The sequence below is a fragment of the Globicephala melas genome, chromosome 8 (assembly GCF_963455315.2).
Source record: "Globicephala melas chromosome 8, mGloMel1.2, whole genome shotgun sequence".
Taxonomy (NCBI): Eukaryota; Metazoa; Chordata; class Mammalia; order Artiodactyla; family Delphinidae; genus Globicephala; species Globicephala melas.
Genome location: NC_083321.1, coordinates 47200751 through 47221888, shown reverse-complemented (window position 1 = coordinate 47221888; position 21138 = coordinate 47200751). Strand labels below are relative to the sequence as shown.

Genomic DNA, 21138 nt, shown 5'->3' with positions numbered 1-21138 from the left:
AATAGACTTTAAAGACTGTTAAAAGAGACAAGGACACCACATAATGATCAAGAGATCAATCCAAGAAGCAGATATAACAATTGTAAGTATACATGCACCCAACATAGGAGCACCTCGATATATAAAGCAAATGCTAACAAACATAAAAGGAGAAATTGATAGTAACAATAATAATAGTGGACCTCAACACCCCACTTACATCAATGGACAGATCATCCAGACAGAAAATAAGGAAACACAGGCCTTAAATAACACATTAGACCAAATGGACTTAATTTATATTTATAGAGCATTCCACCCGAAAGCAGCAGAATATACATTCTTTTCAAATGCACACGGAACATTCTCCAGAATAGATCACTTGCTGGGCCACAAAACAAGTCTCAGTAAATCTAAGAAAATTACAATCATATCAAGCATCTTTTCCAACCACAAGGCTATGAGACTAGAAACAACTACAAGAAAAAAAAACTGTAAAAATCAAACATGTGGAGGTTGTTACTAAACAACCAATGGATCAATGAAGAAATCACAGAATACCTGGAGACAAATGAAGATGAAAACACAACATTCCAAAACCTGTGAGATGCAGCAAAAGCAGTGCTAAGAGGGAAGTTTATAGTGATACAAGCTTACCTCAGGAAACAAGAAAAATCTCAGATAAACAACCTAACATTACACCTAAAGCAATCAGAGAAGAAGAAACAAAATCCAAAGTTAGTAGAAGGAAAGAAATCATAAAGATCAGAGCAGAAGTAAATGAAATAGAGACAAAACAGCAAAGATCAATGAAGTTAAAAGCTTGTTCTTTGAGAAGATAAAATTGATAAACCTTTAGCCAGACTCATGAAGAAAAAAAGGGAGAGGACTCAAATCCATAAAATTAGATATGCTAAAAAGGAGAAGTTACAACTGACATCACAGAAATACAAAGGATCATAAGAGATTACTCTGAGCAATTATGTGCCAATAAAATGGACAAGCTAGAATAAATGGACAAAGTCTTAGAAAGGTACAACTCCCAAGACTGAACCAGGAAGAAATAGAAAATATGAACAGGCCAATTACCAGTACTGAAATAGAATCAGTAATTTTAAAACTCCCAAGAAACAAAAGTCCAGGACCAGATGGCTTCACAGGTGAATTCTATCAAACATTTAGAGAAGAGATAACACCTATCCTTCTGAAACTATTCTCCAAGAAACTGGAGAAAAAGGAACACTTCTGAACTCATTCTATGAGGCCACCATCACCCTGATACAAAAACCAGACAAAAAGATCACAAAAAAAATTATAAACCAATATTACTGATGAACATAGATGCAAAAATCCTCAACAAAATACTAGCAAACCTACTCCAACAATACATTAAAAGGATTGTATACCATAATCAAGGGGATTTATCTGAGGGCTGCAAGGATTTTTCAATATCCACAAATCATTGTGATACACCACATTCACAGATTGAATAAAAACCATACAATCATCTCAACAGATGTAGAAAAAGCTTTTGATAAAATTCAACATCCATTTATGATAAAAATTCTCCAGAAAGTGGGCATAGAAGGTACATGCCTCAACATAATAAAGGCCATATATGACAAACTCACAGCTAACATCATACTCAACAGTGAAAAGCTAAAAGCATTCCCTCTAAGATCAGGAACAAGACCAGGATGTCCACTCTCACCTCTTTTACTCAACATAGTTTTGGAAGTCCTGGCCACAGCAATCAGAGAAGAAAAGGAAATAAAAGGAATCCAAATTGGAAAGGAAGAAGTAAAACCGTCACTGTTTGCAGATGACATGATACTATACATAGAAAATACTAAAGGTGTCACCAGAAAACTACTAAAAGTCCTCAATGAATTCAGTAAAGTTGTAGGATACGAAATTAATACACAGAAATCTGTTGCATTTCTATACATTAACAATGAAATATCAGAAAGAGAAATTAAGGAAATAATCCCATTCACCATTGCAACAAAATGAATAAAATAACCAGGAGTAAGCCCAGCTAAGGAAGCAAAAGACCTGTACTGTGAAAACTGATAGGAGGCTGATGAGAGAAATTGAGGATGACATAGATGGAAAGACATACCATGTTTTTGGATTGGAAGAATCAGTATTGTTTAAATGACCATACTACCTAAGGCAATCTACAGATTCAGTGCAATCCCTATCAGATTACTGATGGCATTTTTTCACAGAACTGGAACAAAAAATTTTAAATTCATCCAGAAACACAATAGAACCTGAATAGCCAAAACAATCTTGAAAAAGAAGAATGCAGCTGGAGGAATCACGCTCCTTGACTTCAGACCATACTACAAAGCTACAGTAATCAAAACAGTTTGATACTGGCAAAAAAAAATGATACATAGATCAGGATAGAAAGCCCATAAATAAACCAACATGCTTATGGTCAATTAATCTACGACAAAGGAGGCAAGAATAGACAATGAAGAAAAGACAGTCTCTTCAATAAATGGTGCTGGGAAAACTGCACACTGACATGTAAAAGAATGAAATTAGAATATTCTCTAACACTATATACAAAAATAAACTCAAAACGGATTAAAGACCTAAATGTAAGACCAGATACTATAAAACTCCTAGAGGAAAACATAGGCAGGACAGTCTTTGACATAGATCGCAACAGTATTTTTTTGGATCCATCTCCTAGAGTAATGGAAACAAAAGCAAAAATAAACAAATGGGATCTAAGTAAACCTGAAAGCTTTTGCACAGCAAAGGAAACCATAAACAAAATAAAAAGACAACCTACAGAATGGGAGAAAATATTTGCAAATGGTGCAACTGACAAGACTTAATTTCCAAAATATACAAGCAGCTCATACAGCTCAATATCAAAAAAAAAAAAAAATCAGAAAAATGGGCAGAAGACCTAAATAGACATTTCTCCAAAGAAGACATATAAAAGGCCAACAGGCCCATGAAAAGATGCTCGACATCACTAATTATTAGAGAAATGCAAATCAAAACTACAATGAGGTACCACCCCACACTGGTCAGAATGGCCATCAAAAAATCTACAAATAACAAATGCTGAAGAGGGTGTAGAGAAAAGGGAACCCTCCTACACTGTTGCTCGGAATGTAAATTGCTGCAGCCACTATGGAGAAGTGTATGGAGGTTCCTCAAAAAACTAAAAATAGGGTTGCCATATGTTCCCGCAATCCCACTCCTGGTCATATATTGGAGAAGACTCTAATTCAAAAGGATACACGCACCCCAGTGTTCATAGCACTATTTACACAAGGCAAACATGGAAGCAACCTAAATGTCCATCAACAGATGAATGGAATATTATGCAGCCATAAAAAATGATGAAATAATGCCATTTGCAGCAACATACTAAATGAAGTAAGAGAAAGAGAAATATCATATGACCTCACTTATATGTGCATTCTAGAAAAATGATATAAATGAACTTATTCACAAAACAGAAATAGACTCACAGACATAGAAAGCAAACTTATGGTTACCAAAGGGGAAAGGGAGGGAAGGGATAAATGTGGAATTTGGGATTAACAGATACACACCACTATATATAAAATAGCAAAGATCTACTGTATAGCATAGGGAGCTATATGCAATACCCTGTAAAAACCTATAATGGAAAAGAATCTGACAAAGAATATATATATACACACACACACACACACACAACTGAATCACTTTGCTGTACACCTGAAACATTATAAATCAACTATACTTCAAGAGCAGAAGTAATAAAAAAAAAATCAAGAGCATAAATGGTTTTATCCAGGCACAGATAACAAAGCAACAGCATGTCCTGACCACAAACAGATGGTGATAGTGAGCACTTATACCCTTTGCAATAAATATGAACGATTTAAGGAATAGCCTCAGGAACCTAATTTTGTTTGCAAGTTCAGAAGCTTCTGTACTAACCACCCCTACCTGACCACACCAGAATTGGGCCTGGCATTTAGAGGATCCTTAACAAAGAAGCACCCCTTACCTCCATTTGTGGTGTACAGTGCAGGGAGTCCAGGATTCTTGGAGCCCACGTTGACCATTGCCCTGATGTGTATTTTTAACACCATTTCCATTTCAAGGGTCTCCTACAAGAGAAGAAAGAGTGCACATGGAGGGTGCCTGAGCCCTCTGATAGGTGTGGCCTTAAAAACAACACTCTAGAAAGAGGGGTTAAAGAGAAATTGGGAGTTGACACGACCCCCCCTTGGATTCTCCTGGAGTTCTGCCCCAGTATTTTTGACCATTGTGACCCCCCCCAAGGACACAAGATGCCAATTTACATGTGGGGCAGGTCAAGGCCTTCTACCTGTCTAGCAGGTCCCCCACAGAGCCACACTCAATGGCTATCTGCTTTGCACTGAATTTTATTTCACCAAACTATGGAAAAAGATACTGAAATGGAATTCCTTCAAGCCTCTTCAAGCAAGGAGGCCTCAGACGCTACTTGAGAGAGGAGGGAGTGCCAGTGTACACAAAGACGCATTACGAGGGACTTTTGAACACTTCCCAGTATAACATGGTGAAGCTGAGCTCACTGTGAAACATGAACGGGACCAGGCAAATTTGCTAAGAGCAAGGGAGGCATTAGTAGGTGAAAATCATGTCCTTGGTGTAACCCAGTTTCTCCAAGTTAGGGTGCACGGCTCTGGATCAGGGGTGGTGGGCCACACACCAGGATGAACGAGAACCTCCCAGGAGGAGGGAGACGCTCCTTGATCGTGTCCTCAGTAATGAAGCCTGTCTGTACTTCCAGCCTGAGATTAAGCAGAAAAAAGCTGTTGCGGGGGCCAGGTTGCGTCCCTGACCCCAGGCCCCCTGCCCGCCCTCCCTCAAGCCGGGAAGAGGAACACAAGGCTATTCGCCAAGGCTTAGACATCTGCACTACTGCTCTCCGCAGAAAGCTGGGAGTAGAGCACGTGGGGGGCCCAGAGAGCCCTTTTCAGTATTTACCCCAGACCCCAGGCTCACTGCTGGGGCTCTGAGTCCCTGGCTGGTGTCTGCCTGCTGTAAGCACCGGCGCGGTGAACGCCACCGTGAGACAGATGCACCGGGGTGCGGCGTGAATCGAGGCCGTGAGCAGGAGCTGTGCCGGGCAGAGGGTGCTGTGGTTGTTTGGGGACTGGCTCGTTTGGGTGGCGCCCTCTGCTGGGCAGTGAGCTGTATGACGAGGCAGGCACAGCTCAGCGCTAGGTGGGAGAGGCAGCCTGTCAGCGTGAGGGCTCTGCGGGGTGCAGCGTGTGCGGTGGCGGCCGGGGCTCAGCTTATGAGGACTGCTGCCCTAGGTGAGGTGCGGGGTGCAGGGTGAAAGGGTCAGTGGCCGTACAGGAGGCAGTGTGAGTGATGGCTCTGTGGGATGCCGTGTGGAGTGTGTGTTCAGGGTGGCCCGGGGCCTCAGGGTCCCCCCTGACGTTCAGAGCAGTGCGTGGAGTGCCGCTGAGATATCGGACACCTACCCTCTACCGCCCTTACAAGCAGGTCATCCCAAATCCTCTCTCCCTCAAATTCCTGCATTTCCCAAGTAGAGACATAGTCCAAGGCCTCAGCCACCCAGCCCAGAACCAACCAACCCAGGGACTGGCCCCTGACTGGGTCAAGGGTTGGAGCTGACCCACGGTGGGGACAACGGGGACCTTACCAACAGGAGGCCTGTCCAGGGTGTACCACAGGTTGAACTGCTTTGGGTGAGGTCTATCAACTTCTTCAAGCTCCTTTCTCACCAAGATCTCCTCCTGTGTCTAGAAAAGAAGCAACACGAGCCTCACCCCTCCAGGGCATCCTGCTTGCTCCCCAGACTCAGCACACAGGTCAGCACATTCCCGCCCCGGCCACCCGACTCTAGCTGGAGTGCTCCCTGCAGACTCTGGGCCAAAGAGTTCTGCTGAGGCTCCGACACAACAAACGCCCTCTTGTGGAGGGAGGCGCTGGGTGACTGCCCTCCAGCTGGAAGGCTGTGTCTGATCACCCCAGCCCAGCTCCTGCATCCACTCTGAGCGCCAGGCAAGGCAAACTGGACTGGCCCAGGATCTCCTGCAGGGAATGCGAGCAGCTAAGGCAGTGATATATGACACGATATATATAATCTACGGCACTGGAGAGCTACAGCAGAGGAAGACAGAGGCTGTAGCCTCTGCTGGGGAAAGTGCACAAAGCCAAAAGATCTGTTGCAGGCTCAGAGATGCTGCACACAAGACCTGGACCGTAAAACTCGTCATGATCCTTGTCCCAACAATTCCACTTCTGCGATTCTGTTTAACAAAATAATCCAAGCCTAGGCACAATTATTCATCACTGTATCATTTATAACTGTGAAAACTGAAAACAACCTGAATGGAGGAGAAGATTTAGTAATGATGGTGAGACTTGATATAGACTGATGAAAATATTTATAAAGAGTTTTAATGAGAAGAAAATGCCTGTGTGGTAATGTTGAGTAAAAAAACTAAAAATGAAAAACAATATACATATAATTGTGAATATATAGCATGTATAGAGCAAACATAAAAAGAAGTAAATTATTTATATGCTTCCGTATTTTCTGAAATTTCCACTAAGGGCAAGGCATCTATGATTTTACATTGGGAAAAGCATAGAATTATATATTAAAGAAAGAAGGAAAGCTTAGTGCTTATGGTTGTTTGGGGAGACAGAGTTGAAAAACAAAAACAAACGGAAAAACAGGCCTGGACTCAGCTTCTATGGCTGCCAGTCTCCCTACTTGAGCCCAGTGAGCCCTCCCATAGCTGCAGGCGCCGGAGCAGCATGACTGTGGTGAGTGGGGAGGAGAAGAATGCAGAGACCAGCTCAGCAAACAGTGGAAAATTCCTTCCTCACTCAAGGCTGACTCAGCAGAACTGACCTGGCTGGCACAGACGAGGGACATCCTGGTCTTGTCACTGGGCTTCTTGGTGATGCAGCGGATGAGCTGCAGCATGGGCGTAACCCCTGGAACACAGCTGGCAGGCAGGCCGGGTTTCCCTCCCCCTCTGGTGCTCACTGTCCCTGGTCTGCAGCAGCTTCACAAGTTTCCTTGGCCCCGGTTACTTCTCTCACTTCTGTCCCCAGAACTCAAAGAGCAGAACCACCCTTCATTTTGGTTTTCCCTTCTAATGCAACAGTCCATCAAAAGCACTTCTCATTTTCACATGGCAGCACTGGCTTTGAAACGACTGCATTTCACGTCTAGCTCCCTAACTGTCCGACTAAGGTGAGTCAGGCACCTGTCTGAGCTCTTCAGTGTCATCTGTAAAACAGATATAATGACAAGTAAATGTGATATTTTTTAAAATGCCCGTTACGGTGCCTGGCACGTTGCAGTTCTCCTTACACATTTGTTCTCGTCTTTCAGGCATTCATTTTCAAGGGATGGGGAGCATCAGGCTTGAACAGGATCCAGGAGCCCCTGGGGGCCTGTGTGGCCCTGCCCAGCCTGGCCCCCAGTCTCACCTTAGAGGCTCCAGGGGCTCGTGGGGCAGCCACCATGTTGGTTAAGGGGAGCAGGGCGTCCAGGGTCAGTGTCAAGACCTGTCACTGACCCTGCATCCCCATCTCAAAGAGCCAGGGAAGGAATCTCTCACATCACCCCTTCTAGGACCAAATGACTCCCAAGTCAGAAAGGTCTCAGGGCTCACCCTGTGGATGAAGCCCCCAGTAGCCTCTTACCTGTGGCCCCAGCAATCATTCCCAGGTGATGGACCAGTTTATTTTCAAGCTCACTCGTTTTGTATGGTTTGAACGCAAACTTCCCTGAAAACACAGAGGATACTTCTGATGTCTACGGCTCTTGACTGAGAGCCCGCAAAACATCACTGAGTTCCTTGGGCCTCCCAGGAAGCAAGTCCACCTAAGCGAGTGGCTATGCCATTTTAAACCAGAGGAGCAAGCCAGGGTGGGCTCCTTAGCCAGCCCTGGTCCACCGGGGCCCAAAGTGGGAGTAGAGCCTGGGCATCCTTGGGGGAATAACTGCACCTTTTCTTCTGAGGAAGAAGGAAGGCAGGCTGAAGTTAACATGGAGTGTCACACAGCACTCTCACCCACAGCAGCGAATGAGTAAGTGATGAGCGTGTGAGCACACAGATGAGCGTGCATTCCATCCACCCACCCACCCATCCTCCACTTTTCAGCAATGGCAAGTGCCTTTCGTGCGTCAGGCATCGTGCTGGAGACACAGATGAGGAAACACCAAATCACTCCCTTACCTTCATGAAGCTTATAATCTCATAAAGTGGGTGTGTGAATGAATGTATGAAGACTTCAAGGACAAGTCCATGTGACTCAAATCTGAGGAGCTTTCTAGAACAATGGAACAACCATAGGCATCTTCTTCCTCCTAGCTGGAGGCCAAGTGTGAACCCCCCAGTACCTGACCCATGATAGAACAGGCGCCCGGATGGCCCTTGAAAAAGGATGGTGTCCCCAGTTTTCATGTTCTCCAAGTACTGAGTCCTCTTCCCCGCTTCTGGATGATTAGGGTGTACATTTTTGAGGTAGATCTGAAAAATAAGGCAGCATGGCTTTCACACCTTCAGCCCCGAGGCCACAGCCACACACAACTCAAGAATACATCTGCTGCCAGAAACCAGGAAGAGCAAATCCTCTGCACGCACAGTTGCTCTAAAGCAACACCTGAAGACTTCACTAGGTCAACAGCTCCACTGTTAAATGACACCGCTGGGAAGCCCTGTCCAGGGCACGTGCCCCTTCTCCACCCACCACCCTGAACAAGCTTGTGACGGTGAGGCAGCTGGACACGGCGGGCATCATTTACCTTGATAATCAAGTCCACAAAGCCTAGATCCTCATCCCTGGACACAGGCGTGTAAGCCCTGACCACCAACACACCATCAATTCTGGCCAAGAGATTAACATAGTTACCTACAGAAAAGGCACCAAATGTTAAGCCTGAGCAGGGCCAGCCTAAACAGGACCAGGGATTTCTCTAAAGGACTGAGCTTTGGTGGCGGAGGGCGTGCATAGCGCGACAGGGTGCATGGGAGGAGGGCCAAGCAGGGAAGGAGCCCAAGTCCAGGATGCCTAGATCCTAGGCCTGCCCTTATCACTCCATGTGCAAGCCTGGACAAGTCACTTCACCCCATATACCTGCCCTGACGCCATCACAGCGTAGCTGTGAGCTTCACACACAGGAAGCCTACTGTCGGTGCAGGCTTACCGTGTCAAAGTGCTCTGTGGGGCAGGAAGAGCTAATTAAGGTTGGAGGCTGAGCATTAAAAATTGCAGAAAAGTGTTTCCTTTTTAAAGCAAAATATGTTGCCTTCATAAAGTCATTTCTTCCTAAACTGTATGTATCACTGGGGTCTATGAATGAATCACAGCTCCCTCATCTGTATCCTGTCCCCTGGCCTGGAGCAGGCCTGGCCTCACAGGTATGCAGGGCTCCAGGATTTAGACATCCACGGACCATGAGTTCCAGCAGCAGCACTGTGTCTCCCTGGCCCATGGCTCTGCTGAAGGGCAGCAGTGAAGCTTTGAACCATGTAATTCTGTCCCCCCAGGGTAGACATGAACAGACCAGGGTGGCCAGAGACCTGTGGATCATGACTCCATGATCCAGTGTCACATGATGGGCTAGGCCACTCAGATTTCTGCTGCATCCAACATGGGAGACTTCAGTGACTAAGGCATTAGTGGTGAGGGCAGAAGCTGCAATCAGGAGATGCCAAGGGGCTTCCCTGGTGGCGCAGTGGTTGAGAGTCCTCCTGCCGATGCAGGGGACACGGGTTCGTGCCCCGGTCCGGGAAGATCCCACATGCCGCAGAGTGTCTGGGCCCGTGAGCCATGGCCGCTGAGCCTGCGCGTCCGGAGCCTGTGCTCCGCAACGGGAGAGGCCAAAACAGTGAGAGGCCCGCGTACCACAAAAAAAAAAAAGGGATGCCAAGAGACAAAGGCAAGAGGAAGTCCTGAGCCAGAGTATCTGAGGGGGTAGAAGCTGTGTGTGCACAGGACAGAGAGAGCATGTGCAGACAGAGCAGAGACCCAGGGAGAAGGGGGAGGAGAAGGGCAGGAGGGAGGGAAGGAGGTAAAGGAGGAGGGGGCACTGCAGGGGCAAAACCCAGTCTTTGAGGGGCCCCGAAGCCTGAGGTGCAAACGCTCTGGGTTAAGAAAGGACAGGCTTAGGATGGATAAACAAGGTCCTACTGTATAGCACAGGGAACTATATTGAATATCCTGTGATAAACCATAATGGGAAAGAATATGAGAAAGAATATATATATGTATAACTGTCACTTTGCCGTACAGCATAAATTAACACAACATTGTAAATCAACTGTACTTCCATAAAATTTAAAAAAAGCAAGGACAGGCTCAATGACTCTGGCTGTGCCCTGGCTGGGAACCAGGGGTCCCCAGGAATAAACACCTGTGGCAGCTTCCTGCCGAGAACTCATCTGATACTGGAAACCTTAGAAAGCCTCTTTCAGATGCAGCCAACCTGGGCCTGGCCTGGCAGCAACCTCAGAGGAAACGGGGCTGCCCGGCTGGTCCCGCAGACCGCATCTCTAACCAGCTTCATTTCAGCAGGGCTGGCAAGCATGAGCGATCTCTGAGCCTCCACAGCAGACTCTCCCAGAAACCTCTAAATTACCTTGTGCACTGACTGTGCACTGTCCACACCAGGGCTGAGAGAGTGTGTCATGACAGTTTCTAAGAAATTCTGTTTCTCAGAGGTTTTATTCTTCAGCCTTCTTGCCAATAGGGCTGGTCTCACCAGCCAGGCAGAGGGCTGGAAGGCAGGCTGACACCCAGCTCCCACGGATGAAGAGGGACAGAGGAAGCAGCAAGGAGGCTCAGGGGCCAGGCTGGCTGCCTAGTGGGTAATTTCATCACCTGAAGAGGTGACGTCAAGCTTTTGTCCCATGCACCCAGGACAAGTAGGCTGTGGATGAGGAACTCCACCAGGAAGGCAAGCAGCACAAAGTTTCAGGCTGTGGGCCTAGCAGAGCGCTAAGACTGACTCGGCCACCTGGTGGTGGTACAGGTTAGAAACGGGATAACTCGGAACTCTAGGACTGCTAGGGCTCATATCCACAACGGGTCCCTCCTTCCGTGCATGAGTTTGAGGCCCCTGCTGAGAACCCGCGTACTGGAGAGGAAGGGCACCAACCCCCTCCTGCCCCTCCAAACCTTCTGGGCCTTTCTCCTGACAGTAGGGGCACATCAATTCCTCCCGTCCATCCTAAGTGCACAGCACTTTACAGTTTCTGAATTTTCACATCCATCAGTCACTTAATTCTCACAACAATGCAAGTAGCAGACAGGCCTGGGAAACCCCATGTCATAGACAGTCTCAGAGAGGTTGACGGACTTGCTTAAGATTGCCCAGCAAGGAGTTGGCAATGGGATCTTAGACCTTCTGACTCTAGACTCAGTTCTTTTCAATGCTCATTAAGATACCGCTTTCGTGTCAGCCCCAATGGAACAATGAGAAAGGGAATAGACTGTCCCTAAGCCTATCTCCCTACCTCTTTTTGAGCTTATGTGGCTCAGGAAAGGTAGCAGGGCAACCTCTACGCCTCAGCTGAGTTTCTGATAGGAGCAGAGTGCCCACAAGGCCCAGGTCCTGGTGATGACGCCAAACTCCACTCACCTACAGGAAGCCCTAAGGCATGGTCCGGCGAGGGCAGTCCAAAGCGGAACCTCCGAGTGTTGTAGCTGATTTGCTAATAAAACAGAAAACAGAGGCAGGCTCTGTCAGCTTTCTGGAAGCTTTGCTGGGCAGCTCAGAGGCCTGGGAAAGGAGCTCCCAGCACACATACACAGACAGTGGCAGTGGGGAGCAAACTAGAAGCCATGGAATGCCCGTCCCACTGCCCTGGCCTCCCCAGCCAACACATTCCCCACCGCTTTGTCTTCCTCTCACATCACCCGCCCATCCTGCCCCTGACAGCAGAGGGGGAGGGCTGACCCATCACCTCTTTCTCAGTCAGGGGCAGCAGGAACTTGGCTTCAGGGTGCTGTAAGGTGATAGGACACCTCTTCTTTACATTCTTGTTCTTCAGGGCCAACAGGAGCACAGTGATCCCAGTAACAGTGATGGCGAGGAGCAGGGACGTGTCCTACCAGACACATGTGAGCAGGGCACTCAGGTCCTGCCTGCCCCGGGCAGGACAGCTCTCAGGCCCAGCGGCACCCGCTCCACACCAGGGGCATGTATGAAGCCGGACTGTGCCTAAAAGAAACTAGGCAGAGGTAAAGGTACTAAACTAGAAGGCAGGCTCAGCCTACGGTGGACCTGGAGGCTGGGAGGGGCCAGCCACAGATTAGACAGGAGGGATGCTTTAAACTCCCAGTCCGATGGCTCAGGAGTGCTAACGTCACCAGGCCTTCCCTGCCCATCTGCCTGTATCCTGGCTACAGCCAAGGGTGCAAGCCCTGGCAGTCCCCTCCTTGAGGTGGAAGGGGTGAGGATGCTGCTTCCAGTACCCAATTTGGAATGAGGGCCCCAACCCCCAGGGACAGAGCTAGGGAGGGGGGATCAGCTGCTGAGCTAAGAGGGATTGGGCTTGCTTCCTCCACTCCCCTCTTCCAGGTCTGGCTAGGGCAGGGGTAGGGGTGGGGTGAGTACCTCTGTTGCCAGAGCTGCTCCAGGTCTTTGCTCAAAACCCACCAATGCCCACCGTTAGCAGGAGTGAACATAAATTTTTAACTTGAAGGGTTCAGAGAAAAGAAAAGGAAGCTACACACACACACACACACACACACACACACACACACACACACACACACACACACACACACACACACACACACACACACACGATGGAACCAGCTGGGACCAACAGGGCAATGAATCTGACTCCAACACACCCTGAGACCCTGAGTCTCATCTTACTACATTAGCATATTAAATGATGCACCTATTGGTGGCCAGGACCTGACATTAAGGACCAAAAAAGGATAAAAAGGGGGTGGCACCCCAGTCCCTCAGAAAAAGCCCCGCCCCTTCCCCCCGTAGACTGTTCCATATGCCTCCACATAGCTCGCCTCACTCCTCCTCCCGTTGTCTTTACTCTTTAAACCCCTCTCACCAGCTGTGATCTGTGAACTTAGTTCCCACCTCTCCATTCTTTGGCCACTGAATGAAGACTTGTGCTGGGTCAATAGCAGCTTGGGTTTTGTTTTTTGCCTACTTGAACCCAAACAGAAAAGAAACCCTCCCTCGCCAAGGCAGAGAGCCTCCACTGGGCTAGGGCTGGAGGAGGGCCCATACGACTTAATTCGGTAACAAATTTTGGCATCCAATGGGGGTCCCATTCCGTCTGGTAACTCAGGGCTTACTCGCCAACAAGGCAAGTTAAATAACTGGCCAGTTTGCTCCAATTCTGGATCCCTGAGCCAGTGAAGGCTACTAAATTAAGCCTGAGATCAAAAAGCAGCCAAGAATCAAGCGGGGTGCTCCCCAGGTTAAGACCCCACCCCCACCCCAGCACATCTCCAAGGATACTTGCTACAGATTGGTGTAGTGTCCAGGCGATGCCCAACACAGGAGGCGCTGACCCCACTTCGGTCGATAAGGCCAATGGCGGTTGTAGGGGTTGGCTAATTAAGGGAAAGGATCCTGCCCACCTGGTTGGAGCCAGACCTCTGCCGAGAAGACTGGACTGGACAGTTGGTTGTCTAAATTGAGCCAATGCTCTGATAACGGGGGAGGCGAGACTGGACAATTGTTTGCCTGAATGGACTGGACAGGAAGCCCTCCAGGCCACCACATGGTAAGAACATCTTTGTTTTGTGTGTGCAACGTAAGCCCTCGTCTCTGTTCTTGATAAGGGTGAAACTTCAATCTCTGTTCTGTGTGGTCTTGTTTGCCCTGATGTTCTTGGAAATACTTGCCACAGCTGTGGGCATGGATCGAGCACTTAAAGCCCACTAGGGCGCTCTCCACTGGGAGACTCCTGTGAAAGGATGTCTGTGACGGACCAGGGTAGATGAGCACTAGGTATCCTGCCGGCTGGAAGCAAATGTCCATGTAAGTTGGCACACTGCAAAGCACTCCCAGCCCTGACCCCTGCAGCACTCCCGACTCCAGGATATAGTCAAAAATCCAAAAGCACATCTTCTGTATTGGTTTGTCTTGCCCTAACTTGCCATCCTGGGGCAGGGTATATGGCTCTGTTGGGTAGGTCTCTCTCCATTACCCTCTATCACAGATCCCTAGGGATCCTTCCTCTGAGACACAAACCCTTTAAAAATCTTATTTTTGCCAGATTTCCAGAAAATCGCCGTCTAGCCAGAGAAGGAAGAAGAGGACACCCAAATCATCCAAAGTCCTTGGGTCCTTGCAGCTCAGAGTATAGAGAACTGCACGCATTCCACATGGGCACTCGGCCTCCCTGCTCGATCGCCTGTAACCAAGCAGGGTCAAGCCCTTTTTGAACAAGCCTCCTTGACTGTCAGAGAGGCTCTCCGAGCAATTTATCTGATTAGAGAACGCTTATTTATAACCCATTCCTCCTTTACCCTATCTCCGAGGACTGCTCGCTGAAAGCACTCACCTACATTGGGTATCTCCTACAGTCCCACAGTAGGCCTGGAAACGTCTACTTGCTAACTTAGAGGGGACTTTATAACTAGGGCCCTCTTAGACAGCAGCTCCCCTTCCAGGCCCTGTGAAGATTGGTTCAGATTTCAGTTAGAGTGCCTAGACAACTTGGTGTGGGCCGGATCCTGTGGGATCTGTGTTGCTACCAACCCTAGGAAGAGGCCACTGGGAAGCCGGAAACAGACCAGAAATAAGGACTCCCCACTATGGGTAACCAAGCCTCTGTCCTGGCGAAATTGCTGCTAGGGTGCATTCTCCATAACGGGAAATTCTTCGAGTACTGCCCACTACCAAAGAGACAGCTTATTTCCTTTTGCAACACCATGTAGCCCCAATATAAACTGGCAGATGCAGAAAGTTGGCCAACTAATGGCTCGCTAGATTATAATACTATTTTTCAATTGGATCTCTATCGCCAGCATTTAAAAAAATGAGATGAGCTCCCCAGGTACAATGTTTCATGGCACTTAGCCAAAACAAGGGCCTCCACAAAAAGTGCAAGGCTGATTCAAATCTCATTCTCTCTCTGAGTTTTCCTCCCCCGGGAACTAGTCCAATGCACGCCCACAGAGTTCAGTGCCAGAACTCTGAATCAGTAAGCTATTCCCCCTTTGGGAGGTCCCCAATGGAGAGGGGGGCGCTGACCACCATGTATGTACCCCTCTCTTTCTCAGATCTATACAACTAGAAGGATCAATCCCAGGGTTTATGGGAAGACCCCCGAGGGAATCCTTAATTTAGTCTGGGGAATATTCCACTCTCATTTCCCCACTTGGGTGGATGTCCAAACCCTCCTAAAATATCTTATTCTCTGGGGAAGAACAGGCACTGATTATAACTAATGCAAGGGAGAAAGTGGATAAGACCAATCAAAATTATGCAGGGCACACCGTATAATAGCTTGGAGCCCCAGCCATCCCCGACACGGACCCTGGGTGGGATCATCAGGAGGAAAACAGTTGGCAGAACCTCACACATTTCAGGGATTTGATTCTTAAGGGCTTAGTCAGCGGGGAAGAAACCCATAAGTTGAAGTAGGGTACAGGGAGTCATCCAGGGACCGGAGGAAAATCCCTCAGCCTTCCTTGAGTGCCTAAGGGAGTGTCTCCAAGTGTACGCAATTATAATCTGAAGCTGTTGGAAGGGCAGGCCACTCTTAAGTCCCAGAGGGCCCCAGACGTTGTGAGAAAATTACAAAAGTTGGGGAGAAGGCTCACCATGCCCACTTCCCGGCTGGTGGAATCAGCACTTCGGGTGTTCAGCAACCGGGATCTGGAGGCGAATGCAAAGGAACATAAATGAGCAGAATGAACTGCCGGTATTCTGGCTTTAGCAATTCAGGGTCAATCGACCTCCCAGGAATGACGGCCCCCCAAGGGACCCTGTGACATCGATGAGTCGCCCTGCATTTCGAAGACCACGCCCACAGTGGAGAGAAGGGCTTAAAACCAATCAGAGTGCAAACTGCATGGAGGAGGGTCATTGGAAGGGAGAATGCCCCAATGTCTCAGAAGGAAACTAGGTGGACCATTGTGTCCTGGCCCAACCTCACTGGTTGCGCACATAAAAGAAGAAGAGAACTGAAGGGGCCTAGGTGCTCCTCAGAACACCCTGGAAATTACCCCTGAGGAGCCTCAGCTGACCCTGACCATAGGGGGTAAAAAGGTTGACTTTTTAGTTGACACAGGGGCCACCTTCTTGGTCTTGAACACTCGACAAGGCAAAATGACCAAAGATAAATGTAAGATCATGGGAGTGGAAGGGAAGCCACAGGAGTGCAATTTTATAGAGCCCTTTTAGTGCGCTTTGGAAGGAAAAATGTTATCTCACTCTTTCTTATATATCCCAGAATGCCCAATTCCTCTAATAGAAAGAAACTTACTATATAAATTGGGAGCTACAAGTTACCTCAGAGACAAAAACCTTATCATTGAAATACCCAAGACCACCTTCTGTTCTGTAGCCCTAGCGCTACCGCCCTCTGACAATAATAATGGCCCAATTAACGTTGAGGGGATTAACCCCTCAGTATGGGCCCACGACAGAGCCCATACTGTTGGCAGAGCCAGGAGGGCACCACCAGTCATAGTCAAGCTGTGACCCAACTACAGTCACCCAAGTAAAAAGCAATACCCCTTAAACCAAAGAAGCCCTAGTGGGCATTAAGCCTATAATAGAAAGCTACTCAAACAAGGGCTTCTTAGATCCTGTCAGTCCCCTTGCAACACTCCTATTCTTCCGGTAAAAAAATCCAAAAAATGGGAAATACTGGCTAGTTCAGGACCTCCAAGCAGTAAATGAAGCTACGAAGGAAATTCACTCCTGGTGCCCAACCTGTACACATTACTCTCTACCCCAAACCCTGAGAGGATCTGGTATTCAGTGTTAGACTTAAAAGATGCCTTCTTTTGTGTGTCCTTAGCCCCAGTATGCAATAGATTTTTGTATTTGAATGGCAGGATCCCTACAGCTCTAGAAAACAATCATTGTGCTGGAAGGTTCTGCCCCAGGGACTTAGAAACTGCCCCACCCTTTTCGTTAAGGTTTTAGCTAAAGATCTTAGTGAGCTTGAGTTAGAAGAGCGAACTGTACTTCAATATGTGGATGACATTCTAATCGCCAGCCCCACCAAAGAGCTTTCTGACCATAACACAGTTAGCACCTTATATCATCTGGCTGAGAGAGGATATAAAGTTTCAAAGCAAAAAGCCCGGATCTCCCTCCAGCGGGCAGAATACTTAGGATTTATAATAGAAAAGGGGCACGTGTTGCAGCAAAAATAGAAATGAGATTTTTCTGATAAACAAGGAAAATAAGCAACAGTGAACAGGCTGGGGAAACAGCATAAACAGGCCTGAAAGAGTTAAGCAATCTTGGTCATTCTTTAGCTGTTACTACAAACACCCACTTGTAGCTAGACTTGTCCTTCACAAAGCTAAACAAAGCTAATTACTCTGATTCCATATGAATTGTACCCTGCACCTGGCTTTTACTCTCTGCATTCTCTTGTAGCAAATTACCCCTTGTAGCTGTTTACATTTCAGAAAGAAGGTCTCAGGCCGATAACCCAGAGATGAATGGACCCAATTACCAGGCTGCCTGACAGCAGCAGTGACTGTTTTAAAATATTGCAAGAAGAAGAATGCAAGACCTTCACCACTTTGTTCCTTATCACTTATCCTGGACTGCAAGTTCCACCTATAAGACCCTCCGCAATTCCCCAAGACAGGGGGGCACAGTTCTTGAGGTGCTAGCCTACTGTGTCTTCCCTTCTTCCTGGCAAGAAAAATAAAGCCATCTCTCCCTTCCTCCAAAATCTCTGCCTCCGTATTTCTGTTCGGCATCGGTGCACAGGAAAGCTGAAATTTCGGCAACACACAGGGCACTATCTAAGGAGAAGAAGGAATTGGCTTGCCAGACGGCACCCTCTAGTATGAGAAAACAGCTCTGGGGGTTCCTAGGGATGGCCGGGTTCTGCTGTATAGGGATCGCCAACTTTGGCTTAGGTGCTAAGCCCTTGTATGAACAATTAAAGGGAAGGACCCTGACCCTTTTGAGTGGACCCCCAATTGTGACCGGGCATTCCTGGAACTGAAAAACCACCTCATAAGAGCCCCCGCATTAGCCTTACCCAACCTGAGCTGTCCCCTCCATCCATATATACTGAGAGAGGAGAAACTGCCCTGGGGGTGTTTACACAATAACTGGGACCTCTGACTCAGGTTGTAACCTATTTTTCTAAACAATTGGACCAAACCCCTAAAGGATGACACCTATGCTTACAGGCTGTAGCTGCCACTGCTCAGCTTCTCAAAGAAGCTAACAACTTAACTTTTGGACAGCCCCTGACTATCTAGACCAGCGGTCCCCAACCTTTTTGGCACCAGGGACGGGTTTCATGGAAGACAATTTTTCCACAGTCCAGCGGGTGGGGGTGGGGTGGTTTCAGGATGATTCAAGTGCATTATACTTATTGTGCACTTTAGTTCTATTATTTTTACATTGTAATATATAATGAAATAATTATACAACTCACCATAACGCAGAATCAGTGGGAGCCCTGAGCCTGTTTCCCTGCAACTAGATGGTCCCATCTGGGGCGATGGGAGACAGTGCTATCGCAGCGTGTTGCTTGCGTCCAGTCTACTTGGTAATCTCGTTTTGGTTGCTGCCACTGCAGAAAACCCTGCTTCACAAAGACAGGATGTTGGAAATGCAAGCAGGCTTTTCAGTGCCTTTGTGGCAATCTCAGAATATTCCGCCTTGACTTTAATCCAGAACGTATGGAGATCTGAAGTTGTCTCCAACATACTTTTAAGGCCACCCTCATTTGCGATCTCAAGCAGTTGATCCTCTTCTAGCACGGACGAAGTCGATTCACCTGGCTTATTCACAAATGGGTCATGGATCCATTCCTTCCCAGTTCGGGGGTCTTCTGTGATTGGGAAGTAATGCTCAAACTCTTTTGAAAGCTGAGATAGGTGATCGTGCACCAGCTGGGAGAAAGAAGGCCCTGGCTTAGTCTCTTTCAAAATCTCTGTGAATGTCTGAAACATGTCAAAAATCCCAATGTTCACTCGTCACCCCCATAATTCCAGTTTGGCTTTGAATGCAGCCACTTTATCTGCCGACTTGAACACGGTTGTCCTTCTCCCCTGAAGTGACAGATTGAGTTTGCTGAGCAGGTTGTCACACAAGTAAGCAAGTTTTGTGACCCATTCTGTGGCACCGAAATGTGCTGCCAGTGGTGACTGTTTTTCTAAAAGAAATCTCTGGAGTAGCTCTCTTAACTCAAAAACTCTGGCCAGTGATCTGCCTTTAGAAAGCCATGTCACTCCTGTGTAAAAGAGAAGACGTGTGTGCTCTGCCTCCATCTCCTCACAGAGCTGTGCAATCAGACGTGAGTTAAGGGCATGTACTTTAATGTGGGTGATAATTTTAATCACATCCTGCAAAACGCTGTTAAGTTCAGGAGACATTTTTCGGCTAGTCAGCATTTCTCTATGGATGACACAGTGTGTAGACTTACATTCAGAAGTGACCTCTTTGACCCGAGTAGTGAAACCAGAAAGCCGTCTAGTCATGGCAGCTGCTCCATCCGTGCATATACTGACACGAAATGACCAATTCAGTTTTCCTGATATGTAGTCATTCAAAGTCTTGAATAGTTCTGCAGCTGTGGTATTGGTTGGCAACAAAAGTGCACACAACATATCCTCGTGCACATCCTCCTGAAAAATATATCGCACAAAATGATGAAGTGGTAGCCTTCAATAATTGTTTCTGTTCTTTGTGTTCACATTTTTTTCTTTTGAAAAACTCCAAAGGCTTGTCTTTTCATGCAGGGTGCTTGGTCTCCATGTGGTGAAGCAGTTTTGGAGGTTTCATGGCTTCGTTGGATGGCCAGTCACCACATATTATATAAAGCGGTCTTGGAGAATGTGAATCACCTGTTGCAATGAACCCATAATTTAAGTAGAACTCTTGGTATTTTCTTTTAAGTGCAGCTGTCTTTTTGTTGGCAGTCTTAGAGTCTTCTGCTATCTCATTATTGGGTCTTTCCCCTTTTTCAAAGAAGCTTTCCAGTGACATTTGTTTTTTACTCATTTTGGGTACTGTTAGCTTGTGGGCTTACCAAAACTGTGACTGAGACAAGTGCACAGTGTGGGAAAGAGGAGCAGACAGAAGTGGTAAATAAAATAATGGGCAGGCCACGTGCAGACTAAATTTAGTGTCGGATTCTGACTTAAAGCCTCCCACCAGATGCAGCTTAACTGTCACTTGACACTCACTGATAGGGTTTTGATATGAGTCTGCAAGCAAATAATTTACTATGGTCTCTGTGAAGTCAAACCTCTCTGCTAATGATAATCTGTATTTGCAGCCGCTCCCCAGTGCTAGCATCACCGCCTCAGCTCCACCTCATATCATCCAGCATTAGATTCTCATAGCGCGCAGCCTAGATCCCTCGCATGCGCAGTTCACAGTAGGGTTTGGTTCCTATGAGAATCTAATGCCACTGCTGGTCTGACAGGAGGCGGGACTCAGGCAGTAATGCGAGCGATGCGGAGCGGCTGTAAATACCGATGAAGCTTTGCTTGCGCACCTGCTGCTTACCTCCTGCCGTGTGGCCCGATTCTGGTCCATGGCCTGGAGGTTGGGGACCCCTGATCTAGACCTCCCATTGCCTCCGAGCCCTCATTAAGGAAAGCGGGGGCAGGTATCCCCTAGTTCTGAGGCAGGGGATAGATGGGCCCCAGGCTGAGCAGCTGAAATTTGTCTCCTGAGGACAGACACTTCAAGATAAACACGATGGCAGGAGCAGAGAGGAGCTAAGCCCTGCTTGGGTAAAAAGATAAGGAGGTTACATACTTCTCATTCTTGAGGTCAAGAAGACCTCCTAAACTTCACATGAGCAGAAATGATGCTCAGGGGTCAGGGAAGGGAAGGGATGCTAACCCATAATATGTCCTGCCAACCTCCCAGAAACCCTCACACTGGACTCCATCTTGGCTAAAAGATGTGAGCACACATGGGGGAGAGCCTGAGTCAGA

The 21138-nt window shown here is 47.5% G+C and overlaps 2 protein-coding genes across 3 annotated transcripts in view; one reads left to right on the top strand and one right to left on the bottom strand.

Moving 5' to 3' along the window:
• Positions 1-6997, top strand: part of PPFIBP2 (PPFIA binding protein 2) — a 159370-nt gene extending 152373 nt beyond the window's left edge. The window contains exon 31 of one of the 2 annotated variants that reach the window (XM_070046151.1): positions 5767-6997. The gene's annotated coding sequence lies outside the window, so the exon portion shown is untranslated. The remainder of the gene's footprint in view (positions 1-5766) is intronic. The other variant, XM_070046149.1, reaches the window with a different exon arrangement.
• CYB5R2 (cytochrome b5 reductase 2) lies at positions 4612-20731 on the bottom strand. Its single transcript, XM_030831074.2, is given in 11 exon segments — positions 4612-4672; positions 4674-4770; positions 4773-4781; positions 5663-5762; positions 6884-6969; positions 7687-7770; positions 8387-8516; positions 8792-8898; positions 11630-11702; positions 11955-12098; positions 20702-20731. Coding segments are annotated over 11 exon segments (921 nt in total).
• Between the last annotated feature and the right edge of the window lie 407 nt (positions 20732-21138).